Source organism: Coturnix japonica, chromosome 1 (assembly GCF_054131305.1).
Source record: "Coturnix japonica strain WE chromosome 1, WE-NBRP24, whole genome shotgun sequence".
NCBI lineage: Eukaryota > Metazoa > Chordata > Aves > Galliformes > Phasianidae > Coturnix > Coturnix japonica.
Genome location: NC_140663.1, coordinates 68,559,541 through 68,574,229, shown reverse-complemented (window position 1 = coordinate 68,574,229; position 14,689 = coordinate 68,559,541). Strand labels below are relative to the sequence as shown.

At 37.5% G+C, this 14,689-nt stretch overlaps 1 protein-coding gene across 4 annotated transcripts in view; it reads left to right on the top strand.

The window, feature by feature from the left end:
* The window catches only part of FBLN1 (fibulin 1), an 80,355-nt gene that overhangs the window by 47,197 nt on the left and 18,469 nt on the right, over positions 1 to 14,689 (top strand). For 2 of the 4 annotated variants that reach the window (XM_015870504.2, XM_032446523.2), the window contains exons 15-16: positions 9,799 to 9,941; positions 11,582 to 11,713. In XM_015870504.2, the coding sequence (XP_015725990.1) occupies positions 9,799 to 9,941; positions 11,582 to 11,713 (275 nt within the window). Of the gene's footprint in view, positions 1 to 4,581; positions 5,031 to 9,798; positions 9,942 to 11,581; positions 11,714 to 14,689 lie in introns of those variants that run through there. The other 2 variants (XM_015870512.2, XM_085522822.1) reach the window with 1 other exon arrangement.

Here is a 14,689-nt window from a genome sequence, read left to right as displayed (position 1 = left end):
CCTTAGAAAATGAGGACTTTGATGGTTAATCAGCCCCTATCTACCAAAATAGGACCAGGTCTACCCGACTATTTCTGAAAGGTATTGAACTTTTGCTTCAAATGCTTCAGTGATAAGGGATTTCTCAGCATAACAGTTGTAGAATGGCTTGGATTGGAAGGGACCTCAAAGATCATTAAGTTCCAGTGGCAGTTTTCTCTGTGTTCGACTGTCCTCAGTGCAATTTAAATTCTCTTGTCTGTAGAAAGGCCTTTCTATTTTAGCAGCAAACAATTCTCATTTAGAAGATTTAATATTCTTGCAGCCCGCAAAGCAGTCTAAAATGCAGACGTACCAAGACTGTCTTAGCCTGTTCCCACAATATGAAACAGCCAGACCTTCCCTGAAATGTTAGCTCCTAGCTGTCCTGGGCCCAGAATTGACAACCTTGACAGCTCCTGAGCATCTTTCTTTTGAGCTTTTACCAGCCAGACTTAATGAAAGGTAATTCTCATATGAGTAAGGGAAAAGCCAACTCACTAAGAAGGAAACGCACACTTAGGGCTGAAGCTGAATGTAAGGAGGCCCACATTTGAAGTTGTGATCAGGAGAGGAGAATTAATCTAGGAGATGCTTGAAGGATGGAACATAAAATTGAGTAAACAATTCAGATAAAAGGGGGAAAGAAACGATGGAAATCAGTTCAGAGTCAGCACCCTGCTGGTAAAGATTGATTAATGCCAAATTTGAGTGCAGACCATCAGAGCAAGAAATAGTTTAGGGTGGCTGCACAGAGATAAAAATGAGACTAGGACTGTGAGGTTGAAATTGAAAGTATCAGGTGTCAGCCAGGAGAACATGGAGCAAGAATAGGAAAATTGGCACCGTAGAAAATCCTTATAGCAGAGGTTTGAGTAAGAAAAAGAAAGATGATAGGAGGAACGAGCCTGGTTGAGAAAGATAGATGAAGGAGTCAAGGATCACAGAGTCACAGAGTGCTTAAGGTTGGAACAGACTTCTAGAGGTCATCTGATACAAATGCCGGTTCCAGGGAACAGGACAATATGTAAAGGCTTAGTGCTGAGAACTAAATGGAGATGGGTCTGCATCTTCTACATCTTAAAACTGAAATTCCCAGCTCCAGAAGGGAGGAACATGCAGAGTGTACGTCAACTGCACCAACTTCCCACTTAAGCTTGAAGTGGTCTGCAGATTTATTCTGTGATTAAGAAACATTCGTGGAAACCAACCATACATTGGTTTTGTTATCTTTAAATTCTGGTCTGTCTAAGACAAAAATCATTTTCCCCTGCACAGTTGTGCAATTGACCTAAATGTAGAGATGTAATGTGGAGATATGCATTATGTGCATGATTTAATGATGGATCATCTTGGCCTTAAGGTGCAGTGCAAACTGCTGATAAAGACATAAGTGAATGCCTTTGTAGTGGAGTATGTTGTAGGAGGTACAAAAGACAGTTACAGCTCTGAAAATCTACAGCGATGCATTTCACACTTTGTTTGTCATTCAGCAACTTGAGATAGTTTCCCTATATGAAGTAAATTGCAAAGCATGATTTACATGCTAAAAAATGTTCTTTTCAATGTATGAGCAGTTGTATACCACTCAACTTCTTCTGGTACAATATAATAAATTGCCTCTGTACCATGTGAATACCAGACTCAGAACTCAGAAGAAAGACAAAATATTTGCTTATGTAGGAAATGTGGTATTCATTCTCTAGAATAAAATCTCTTTGGTTCTGATAGTTTTATTTTTGTTTATCTGTAACTGATATTTGGTACATAAAATTCAGACTATTTGTAATTCCTTGAAGCTAGTACTTTAAATAAGTAAAGAAACACAATAGAAGAAAGTAGGAAAGGTGCTAAAAATATCAGTGAGCTACATAATCAGAAACAAATTCAGGAATAAGCAGTTAGTAGCACAGTACACTTGTTTCTCTAGCCCATGCTCCTCATTGCACAGATCTACAAGGATGCATTTATAGCTTCCTCACTGCCTAGTGGTGTGCATTTCTCTGGCAGCATACCTTTACCTTCTCCAGCCCATCCCTTCTCCTACAGGTTGCCCAGTAATGCTGGGCACAGTATCATATGGTGGTCAGGCGTAGTGACTGCACAGCCACTTCATCCATCTTGAGATGTCAGAGAGATGGGAGAGCACCCAGGGTCTCGGGCTGCTTACTCACTAGCAGTAGGCTACTGAATACACTGCTATATGATGTCCTTCTGCCCATGAAAGGTAGCATGTAAATAAGGTCTAGAGAATACACCGTGACTTAAATGCTCATTGCTTATTACCTTTGTGGTGCATGACCCCAGAATGAACTCTGGCTCTTGAAAGCAATAATACTTGCTATCTCTTCTTTGTGGTTATTTGAAGGAACAATTAGCACACATTAACTAAACCTAGAGTGAAGTGTGCAGTGTCTAAGTGTGTACCACCAAAGAATAAGATAAAAGATGATGAATTTTGAATTATTCTTAACTCCTAGCCCCAGGCACATCTGTCTCTACATACACCTTTCTGAATCAGCACAGTGTCCTTTTTCAAATCTTATGGAGTTGGGAGTTTGGGTTTTATTTTGCTTTTTTGTTTGTTTGTTTTTTGTTTTGTTTTGTTTTTTTGTTTTTTTTTCTTTTTTTTTTTTCTTTTTGTTTTTGTTACTGTTCTTTAGAAAAATATGGCTATCACAAAACATTTTACTTTTATGCAAGAGTAAGTTGTGGCACTTTCATAAACATATACAGGCTTCCAAAAAGTTCTGCACGGAGAACGCAATTTCAGCAAAGAAATTAAACTGTGTTGGCTTCCGTCGTGATTTCAACAAAACCAAGTAGCCTCCTCAATGATTTGCTAAAGCTCTTTTGTGGAGTTAGCAATGACATTTCAGAAAGGAATGCAGAACTTACTATACCTGATCATATTCCTAGAGAATCCACACTTAATTAGATGGCCATCCTGTGAAGACTTGTGTTTGCACTTCACACATATGAATAAAATTAAAAATGCACTTAAGTCTTCAAAGAATTGCTTTGTACTCTGGTTTGCAAGTGATGTTAAAAGAAAACATACAACTCATTAACTGAAGAACTGAGGGTGCTTTTAACTACTCTTTTTGAAAACACATTGTTTTGCATATAATGAGCCACAGTTCTTTTGATACCAGATATTCTTGATAAAACCTTAATTTTATATGTCATAACAAAATAAATGAAATGGGCAGTCAGATTTCTTAATACACTGCGATGGAATAAGAAGTGTCCTTTCTGGCTGGAGCATTCCTCTGTGAAGAAATGAATAAACATGTTAGGTTCCAAAATCTCAGCCTGTGGACTGAATATTGTACTAAGTTTGGATATTTTTGTACATACTTTCATTGATTCATAGCTATTGTGAGGCGGATTTGGAGCAAATCTCATAACCCGATCTTCCTGAAATTTTGCAAAGTCAACATCCAGCTTAAATTGTCTGTCTACCTCTACTTCTATTATCTATCAGAGAGGATATTTGGATACCAATTTAGTTTGATGAAGTGGACGTAATTTTCATCTGAAATTCATATAATCTTTCCTTTTATGCAGTATTCTAAACATTTCTCAAATCCAACTTTACTTCTTTCAGTAGCAGAAAAGGATGAGATTTTTCCTTTTATGAAGATCTGGATTTCCAGTGCTGACACTAGGACTGAGTTCAATGTTTGCTGGCCTTTATCTTTTTATTAAGACGGATTTGTTGCTGTAATACAGTGCTCAGCGATAGCATTAGCAGACCAATATTTCCTCACTCAGGAGAATCATTCCTGTGATTTGAGCAAGCCTAAGAGTGTACTGAACACGTAGGGTATATGTGGAAACATCAGGCTGTTGGAGTTTTTCAGTTCTTGTTTAGAAGTATGTTAAAATGACTTACTTAGGTTGATTATCTTGAACAGATAAATACTCTGCCATCTCAGGAGTAGGAAGAAAGTATGTTTTTAAAGCAAATACACTTGAACATGCAGTGAGGGATCAACTTTTATGTTCTCCTGAATGCTGTCAGATGATGAATGTACACAGTACAGTATCTATAATGCCTCTTCTAATAAATTCCAGCTACTTCTACAGTTCTACTTCTAAACCTACACTGTTGTTTTCAGAATACTTTGGTCAGTCTTAAAATCCAGTCCCAAAAGGGCATCCAAACTAGGACACAGCCAACTCACCAGTCACCTAGGATCATCTCCTTTAATACACATCCAATCAACAAGATAGTAAAACTTAAAGGTAAAAAATACAAAACTGATGTTTTCCTTAAAAAGTATGGTCTGATGTGCCAGACCCAGTCCATCTGTGTGTGCAAAGAAAGAGCAACACTTCTGAAAATGGCAACCCTCCTTCGAAAGCACTAACTACAGTCAAGTTCATCCTTATTTAATAAACGTCCATTTGCTAAATAACTGATCTGCCAGGCTGAAGAATGGATACAGTATGCAAGTCAACATATCTTTTCCCATCCCCACTGCCCTTGCTTTCCTATCACGCTTGCTGAATGTACGCTAATCTTCCTCTTGTCTTGTGTTCTCACTTTTCTTGCAGTCGCTGTGAGCGCTTGCCTTGTAATGAAAATAAGGAGTGCCAGAGCCTGCCTCTGAGAATAACCTACTATCACCTCTCTTTTCCTACCAACATTCAAGTACCCACCGACATTTTCCGCATGGGCCCTTCCAATGCTGTCCCTGGGGATAAAATACTGCTGTCCATCATCAGCGGGAACCAGGAGGGTTTTTTCACCACAAAAAAAGTGAACAACCACAGTGGCATTGTGGTAATGCAGCGGCAAATCACAGAGCCCAGAGACCTTCTTCTGACAATTCAAATGCAACTTACCCGCCATGGAACTGTCAACACATTTATTGCCAAACTTTTTGTCTTTGTCTCTGCACAGCTTTGATCTCTAACTTACAGGCATAAGTGACTACATTTCTTCTCTTAAGAGTAGCTTGTTTTTTTCCCTCCAATTTTAATAAAGTTTTAGTTCATCTGTTGCATGCTGCACTTGCATTTTATTTACCATGATCATTATAGTTCTTCACTTTCCCCCATCAGTGAACATGGCAATTTTGAGAGATTATTCTGTGTAATGAGCATCATTATAAAAAGCAGCAATAAGTGTACATGAAGTAATAATCTGAACATACTGAAGACTGAAACTATTAAGTTGCTTCACTCAATACTGGAATTGGTGTCATCTGAAAGGACATAACTCCATATGCTTAGGTCTAAATTTTACAAAAAACAAACAAACAAACAAACAAAAACAGATACGTAACCTGCTGAAACATCTTTAGGAGTTTCATCTTGTGGGATATATATATATATTTAAATCAAATAACTCACAGCCTTGGCGTCTCAGAGATGCCCCAGCACAGAAGTTGCTGTGAAAGCAAGGAGCCAGATTCTCAAGCTGCACCAGTTCTCATTTCTCTGTTTTGGCTAGTGCATCTGTGCTGATACACACCAGGTGCAAATCTCACTTCTGTTTTATCAGGAGGGTAGAAAAAAGAATCTCCACAAAAGAAGATTTATTTTAGATGTTTTTCATCCTCTGTTCTGTAGAATTTCCATCGAGGTTGTACAACTAATGATAACAAAATAGCAATGTACTCCTAGCTATGCCCTAAGAAGTTATCGACAGGAATATTTGAATAAGATATTAGTCTCATAACATTTTATTTTCTCTGACATTCAAATCAAAGCCGGTAAATTTGAAACTTTAAAGACTTTACCTGCCAAAGCAGCAGCCCTCAAAAGCCAGCTAGAATTCTAGTAACCAGATTTTTCTTGCCTTACTTCTATGATATCAAAGGCTGTATAGACAATACAAGAAATTTCAATTTCTTTGAAATTCTTCTGTATTTTGAGCCGGAAGAGGACTTATTTTACTCTTCAGTCCTTGTATTGATACATATTAAAAGCTCTGTCCCATATGGTCTCCAAATCAGTGTTCATTGACACCATCCTGGGCTCAGTTTCTTTACACAAGCAGAACAGTCAGTTGACAGATGGAATAATCAGTGTGAAAATACATATCGAAAACATCTACCTATGTAAATACAAAGATCCATCAAGGTACAAAGTTAGAAACTGGAAACCTCCTAAATCAAGTTCACAAATCTTTATCACCTGATCACAAGGAATTTGAGATCTTGGGCAGCCTGATCTAGTGCCTGATTTAGTGGCAGGCAACCCTACCCAGGCCAGAATTGGAACTAGATGATCTTTGAGGTCCCTCTCAACCCAAACCATGCAATGATCATAGGATTAGCTGCAAGCTATTGGCTCTTGGGCTCATTGTAAGCCAAGGACTAGACTGGGACATGATTACAGCACTCTGCCAAACAATTACATATTCCCTACATTAAAGCTTATCCCAGCTGGCTGACAGGAGGTCAAATTGAATGAGGAATCTGAATATTTAATGAGTTTTTTGATGCATACATATTAAGCTTTCGGAAGTTGCCAGTGGGGATACATTAAATACTGAAAGCACAAGACCATTCTACTTGAGCTAATGGGGTTTCTTGCTGCCCCAGAAGATGCTTCCATAGAAATGCCCCCTGGTTACCAGTTCATTATGAGGCCATAATTAATTAGGATAAAGATTCAAAAATAACATTTGTTTTTGCAAGCATTAGTCTATATTTATTTGGAAGAAGAAGAAGAGAGTGTAAGAATCTGGTCCTCAGTATTGTAAAATTCTAGTATAGTCTATCATTTCATTGCATTTAGCGATTAACTAAAGAAGATAGAGATTGCTATCAGATATACTAATGCTGCAGCACAGCTGGAACTTCCAGAAAGATGTAACTGTTTAGAACAACTAATGTGTATGGGTCTTTCCAAATGAAAATGAAATCAGGGCTCCTGTTCCAAAGAACTTACTCACTGAATCCAGAAGAGAATATGAAAATGAAAGACACCAGACCTCAAGAAGAAAGAAAAAAAAAAAACAAAAAAAAACTATATTTGTGAAAGATAGAGATCTTTTCAAGGAAAGATTTGAATAAAGAAAGTTCCCAGCATATAGAAACTTTTTTTTTTCAATCACAGTACCCACTGTTGGAGGTTGTGGGCAAAAAAGAAAGTCTTCAGCTAGCTAAAATATCAAATTTTGTGTAAGGCCGAAATAATAAGTGTTTTGAAAGCAGAGCACATCATTAGTAGTAAATACTCAGAATCTGGAATGAACAAAGAAACTGTTCAGTAAGATTCCTAAATATGTGCAGTCAAAGCATTGGAAGAGCAAGGTGTTACCAAGTGCATTCTGGATAAACTGAAGCAAAAGAAAATATACCAGAGAAGGAAAATTTAGGCAGTAGAAAATGAAAGCACAAACTTAAGTTCATCATTGTGGATGGAGCACACACACACAAAAGTTGAGCAGTTTCTTAAAGGAAATTTTATTTTTTCTGAAAAGAGAGAAAAGATGTAAATAAATACAGCTGACACAAAACCTTGCTATGTTTGTCATTACAAGCTGGATGGATCTGTGCAGTACCTTTAGTTAGTAGCTAACAAGATCACTTGTGGTCATTGTGATCTTCCATTTCCTAGGTACATAGGGTACCTAGTTCATTGCAGAATGCTTTACTCCAGTGAATCAGAAGGTAGAATTATCTACACATATATTACTTAGGGCTTAATTGTAAACAAAGTAATGACTTTTTTGGATAAGAATTTCAGAAACATTTGCATGTGTCAAATGTTCATGCTGAGGTTGCGAGTAACACATCCTTTCCTTCCCAGAAAGGAGCAAAGGTAGTGTGATACTGAAAACTACATACACTCCCTCCAGAATGGTTTTGCATACAAATCCCCATATCTAACAATAGCTTTGAAAATTTAAGATTCTGTATGTATTGTACCAGTACTTCTTTAGTTGTAAAAGCCTAAAATGAATTACACAAGACGCTCGTTAATGGTGTCCCTCAAACCTTTAGAAGATTCCCACTGTTATTCTTTATGTGTTATGTAAGAGTACTTTCAATTAAATGTTTCAGGATTCTTAAGCATGCTATTGGAAGTAAAACTAGCCTGACTTGGCTGTTATGACCCCAGAACAGTAAAGATTCTCTATTTGTTTATATGTCTGTATTATGTGTCAACATCCACTAAACTCCCATGTACACAGTAGGACAAAAAAAAGGGAGAGAGGGAAATACGCATGACTGATGCACATTTTACCACAGTTCTATTTCTTACTTATTTTGAAATAGACCACTAGAAGAAGTCTGTACAATTTAGATCTTATTTATTGCAGAGATGCAAGGGTCATCTACCTGCTGGAAATCCTCTCTTAATTTGGCAGCTAGGTTTTAAAATAAGAAAGTGCAATCTCTTGTTGTAGGTCAGATTACTATATCTGTATACACAGAATTAATGCCATCATGAGGCATTTCAGCAGAAAGCCTTGTTCTCTTCACTGATATTTAGAAATCATGAAATTTTGTACCTGAATAAAGATAGGAAATAATGGATCTCTCCTGATCTGTATCTCCATTCTCTAGGTTCACTCTCAAAATATGGAATGAGAACAACAAACCAGTAGATGTAAATTAATTGAGCTTCATCACCATCTCTTGGAACATGCCAGTTCACATCTGTTGAAACATGATTTCCTTTTATTATTAATAAAACCATAACGCCCCTTGAAATGCTTTAAAAAGATGGTTTCTGGGTGTGAGCTTGGGTAACACATTTTGAACAGAGCAAGAACCATTTGTTTCTAGAGGTATCTGACAAACTAAAGCTTCCATTTTTGTTTCCCATTTACTCCGTGAATTTTTCTTTCTTTAATCTTTTAATTCCCTCACTCTGACACTGCAGTCTTTTCTTTCTTTTACTTAGAAATATGAAGAAATGGGCAGGTCAAAGTTGAGATCATTTGTGGGGCTTAGCCACATTGTAAGTCCCAGCACAGCCCTTTCATCTCTCATGAACACAGACTGGCTATTGTGTGAAGTTCTTGAACTGTAAGTGACTTTAAATTCACTCTGGTGGACAAGGGTGAGAAGAAGTCATTTAACTTTTAATAGACTTTCAAGGCCGAGTGAGCAGCTGGTTGAGATAGAATATGGAATGACCCTTACCATTTCCCCAAACTTAGACTTCAATCTTGGAGGTTTTGAATAACACGGTTAACTTTTACCTCCCCCAGTTTCCATCCCTCTGTGTTTTCTCAGTTTAGATGGAAAGGGTTGTGTGTGAAAAAGACTGAAGAGAAGCTTTTCTGATTCTTGAAGCACAAAAAATTGCAAAAACAAAAGTGGTCTTTTCTGAGATATCCTGCCAGATTTCCAGAATGGGAACAATTGTTTCTGCTTTATATGACTGATATCAAATTGAATACAAAGAGACTTGCGTAAATAACTGTAGGTCTACTGAAATGGGTGAGGCCATGCCAAAGCAATGCATCTGAGGACCTGGTTCTGTTGTACGGCAACTTTCCTTCGTATCTTATACTACAGTTATCCCAAATTTTACACACCTAACTTGATGAAATGGGTTTGAGGTGATTTTGACTGCAACTCTTAGCCAAGCCAGGGTTGGTTTTTTGTTTAGTTTTGCTTTGTTTTTGGTTTGGTTTGGTTTGCTTTGTTTTTTTTCCTGTGGACTGGCAATTCTGCTAATTTGCTTTTGTCAGCATTTTTGAGGAGAGGAATGAGTACTTACATCAATTTCTAGCTCCCTGGACTGCAAAACACAAAGAAATTAATTTTCAGAATATATATGCATCTCTCTTGTTTCTCTTAGTGTCAGACTTGAAAAGACAGATACTATACGTTGCATTAAGTCTTGTCGACCAAATGATGTCAACTGTGTGTTGGATCCAGTCCACACAATTTCCCACACTGTCATTTCACTACCCACATTCAGAGAATTTACAAGACCTGAAGGTAAGTGGTTTGTTCCTTGCTTCATTTAATAGACTACAACATATAAAACCTCCACCGGAAATCCTTGCCTAAAGCCAGACTAACTACTAGTGCAGTAAAATGTTTGCACAGTTCAAAATTATAGTGTACTATTCATTTAATTAAAACCTTCAATATCCAGGAGTTTCAATTTTATGTGGCAAAAAAAGTAAATCTGAGCTCTAAGTCATACAACTTATCAGTCTAAGGAAATACTGAGTCTGAATTCCCATTTACCACATTTACTCACATAATAGCAGTGTGCCCCATTGCTTTTTCTTCCCTCTTGCAGATTTTGCTGTAGGAAGTAGATACTCCTTATACTTTTTTCGTCTGTTTACAGTCTGTTGCGTCCTGAAGTATCAGAAGGATTATGCTCACTTTGTTTTTTTTTCACATGTAAAGAATCAGCCTTTTGCTACTTGCCATTTGTATTCACTTTCAGATAGCTTTACTGGGATTTACCTCTGCATCAAGAGGTGGAATGACTGCCTTCATCTCAGCTTCATTGTAGGATGAACCACTCAGCAACTCACTGTTTGATGAAGATACAGGGAGAGAAGAAGGGAAGGGAGAATAGGAAGAGTATTCTTAAATTCCTATTTCTGATCCACCCAGAGTCTCAGCCTTGATTCTTCAGGAAACTGTCCAAAATGAAAGCCAAGGCTGATTCTTCATGTCTCTATCAGTCACTCTCAGTCCCTTTAAGGTAGGGACTGAGAGCGAGGCAAGAGACATCCCAATCCCTGTACAATTTAGACACACATAACTTTGATGCAGAGGTGTGCTCTAAAGAGTACTGGGCATGCTACCTGCCTTAGCTGGCCCTACTTCGCAGAGAATGGGGGAATGCCCCATAGCCACATTTACTACTATACACACTTGGTCTGTTTCACCAGGTGTACTGGCAGCAGACCTAAGGATTTAGCCCAGGACTCTTCCCAAGCAGTTTGCTCAGTAGTCCATTGTGATTTAATAACAAGAGATGAGACTTAGCAATCTGAGAGTAATTTCAGAGCCCAGAAGGCATTCCTGAACTGTAATTCACTGCATGGCCTTAGGTGAATTCTTACAGATCTGTGCTTTGGTTTTATCATCTGTAGAGCAAGGATAATAATGTGAACAATAAAATTTATCTCCCTCAAGTAAGGCTTGAAATATAGTTTGTTTATTTGAATTTATTTATAAATTCCTACTCCAATTCTTAAAAAGACTCTTCAATTTGTAATATTGATACTTTGTGTAACTGCCTAGGGTAATGAGAGTTCAAAGGTCTACCTGTTTGGTCCCTCTTCTCTCCCCAGCTTGTGGATCCGTAGCATTGTCCTTTTTATGTACATGCTAGAGGTCTGATGGATTTCTAAGAGTGGTCTTTCTGGACTCTAACATAACAGTGTTTTGGCTTCAGGGCTTCTTGGGTGGTACAGGAGGAGAAAATAAATCCATCTGAATGTTCTCTTCCCCACAGAAATTCCTTCTTTCTGTTTTAAAAGACAAATGAGAGAGGGACATTAGTCTTCCACTGGCTTTGAGAATAAGTCATTCTGGATCAGATGCTGTTGGGTTTCTCAGTGATATTTTCATTACTTCTCAGTATATTCTGTGATGCCTTTTATTTGCAGAGATTATTTTCCTTCGTGCCATTACACCTACGTATCCAGCCAACCAGGCAGACATCATATTTGACATAACAGAAGGAAATTTAAGGGAATCCTTTGATATCATCAAGCGTTACATGGATGGTATGACAGTGGGTGAGTAGATATTTCTACGTAAAATACTGTTTCATTTTTCAATAATATTGTAGAAAAATGTCAGAGATTTGAGTGATTCTTTCACACCTTGATTCTCAAGGCTCCACTGATTTTATGTTCTCTTTCTCCAGCCCAGTAAAACTGATTTTTACTCATATCACCATTTATTTTTTTTTAATTATTCTTAATATCAGTGGCCTAAACCTTAATTTCCGAAGCATTTTAGATTTATTTATTTTACCAGAATTAACTCTAACTGCAAATGCAAATGACTTAGCTTTAAAATTGTAGGATTTGGCTATTATCATTAACCCAAATATAAAATATATAGTCTGTCAGCAGAGAGACTACAAATTCAATTAATTCTTCATTCTTGTTTAAACAGCATGGCATCAATTTTTTTGGATACCAATCAAAATGTTATTGCCAGAATGAATTTTCTTAATGTGTTCCCTGTTTTAATATTAAATAACAGGCTAGTTCAAGTGTAAATTAATGTCGCTTTCTGTTGAGGGTAAAAGGAATCTGTCAAATGCTGTGGTTTACAATAAATTTTAAAACCAGAATGGATCATAGACATTTTATTTGCAGCCTCATTTTGGCAGAGGGAAGATTTGCTGGTGTGTATGGTCATGTGCTAGACCTGCAACCCATCATAGGAGAGAGAGGCTGCAGGACAACATGGGATTGCACGTTATGAAAGGTTTCTTCCAGAGCAGGGCTCTTTAGGGGGATATAATGTATATTGTATATTGTATATAATCTATTGAGTATATCTGGTACATATACATACAGACATACAGAAATATATTTAAAATGTTTATTGTGATTTGGCTCTCACATGTATGTTGGACCCAACATACCCAGTTGTAGCTGACAAATGATGTGGAAGTCACAGAGCAGTAGCAGTTCCAGTTGTTGTGTTTCTCAGCCCCATGTGAATTGCTACTGCAGCAGCAGGGGAATAATTCTGTGACTCAAGTTCAGAGAATGAATATACAAGGGCTGCTCTGAAGGTAATGCCTCCAGTTTTATTATGTTGGCCCATGATGGAAGAGGCAGTAGGGCATGATCATTTCTGATATTCCATTACATTTTGTTGCCATACAACAGATGGCAGCAGAGGGGCAGTCTGGCAAAATGGCATCTGACATGGAAGGTGTCATTGAATTCCACCATGTGGAGAAAATGGGACCCGTTGGCATCCATTAACATTTGCTGGACGTTTATGAAGACCAAACAGAGAATGTGAGCAAAGTGAGGTGGTGGATGGTACATTTTAGCAGTAGTGACTGGGACACTGGGTCACCTCTACTGGTGCAGATTTTTACAAGCACAGCACTCAGGCTCTTGTTCATCGCTGGCAAAAATGCATAATTAATGGTAATTACTGTGCTGAAAAATGGTGTTTTGTAGTTGAGAATTTGTTCTATCAAATGCTGCTACTGTTCTCTTTGCATTTGTTGTAGTTTCTGTGGAAATAAATAGGAGCCATCACTTGTGGAGCAACCTAGGTAGCAGTTGTGCTCTATTAAAAATATTTTATTACACCTTATTAATACTTATTTACGAAAATAAAGGATGACAGTTTCCAGTGAACACCTGTGCTTCATCATGTGAATGTGCAGGTTTTGCTCAGCTTTATACACACACTTCTGGGCTTGCTAGTAGGATTTGTCTGGATGGAGAGAAAAATCATTGTTCTTCCATGAATTTTGTGATAAGCCATATTCAGCACGATCTGAAGGTGGCACTGTTGCATTTCAGAAGCGTGATAGTACAGTGTCAGCTGTGCGAAGGTATTATGAACTGTAGATAAAATAAGTCATTAGGTTTATATTTCTTTCTTTATCAATCAGAGGTATACATGTGAATGCTGAGAAAGAGGGAGAGTCTGTTAAAGCAGGATGATAAGATTACAGATTTCAAGAGTTGGGTTGATTCTTTAAAACAGTATAAATGTTATCAGATTCCACAGTAGTTACAGTAGTTAGCTTTTTGTGCTATGTGCTTCTTTCTGTCTGAAATAAGAAAGAAGGATGTGTTGACTAGCTAAGGCATTCCCCTGAGGGAAATGTTTCCATTTTGAATAATAGTACTGCATGTCAATGGTATTTTACTTGGTAAAGTGGATATATGCTTCACAATGTTAGGGGATAAGGAATATTTTTACGTACCATGTTGAAATGCCCAAATACATTCTCAGCTCTACTGAAGAATTGGGCAACAATTTCATCACCTCTGTTTGCCCATCTGCAACATGGAGATGATAAAACATGCCTACTACTGTCTTAATTAATTCTTGTATATAAGAATCTTAATTAATTCCTCTGTGTAGAAGTACTTTGAGATTAATGGATAGAAGCTGCAAAGTAAACTGCCTGCAGCAAAATTGGAAAAGGAAAAATAAGTCCTGCCCCTGGAGGGCTAGGGGCTCAGGACAGCATGTTGTCTGTGTGCAATTAGGATTGCAAATAATTCTGCCATCAGCAGTTTTACTGTTTCCATCATAATATCACTTTTCTTGCTAATAATAATCAGAATATAATGTGTTCCTGTTGAGGTTTCCTAGACAAATAAGACGGCACTATAGTCTACAGGGATTAACAATGCTAAGTCCCTTTTATAAAGAAAGGGGAAGATTTTGAATAATGATTAAATAAGAGGAAAGGTGTAGGTGGTATAAAAAAGACTTTTTGGTTATCCCATTAAATTAAAAGAACATAAAAACTGTGGGAATCTAACATACAGACTCTAGGAAAGCAAATGCCAAACTAGCTGAGTATCCTGCATCTGATGTTATAACAGATGGATATTGAGGAATCTTTCTCTAAAGATAAGGACCCAGATGTTCTAATCATCAGTTTATATGCTTCTGATTTCTGGGAGAGCACATCTGAACTTCTTAATGACCACTGATGGAAATATTCCACTTGGATTTGTTCAGTCTCTTTTAAAACTATTCTTTGCTTCTTA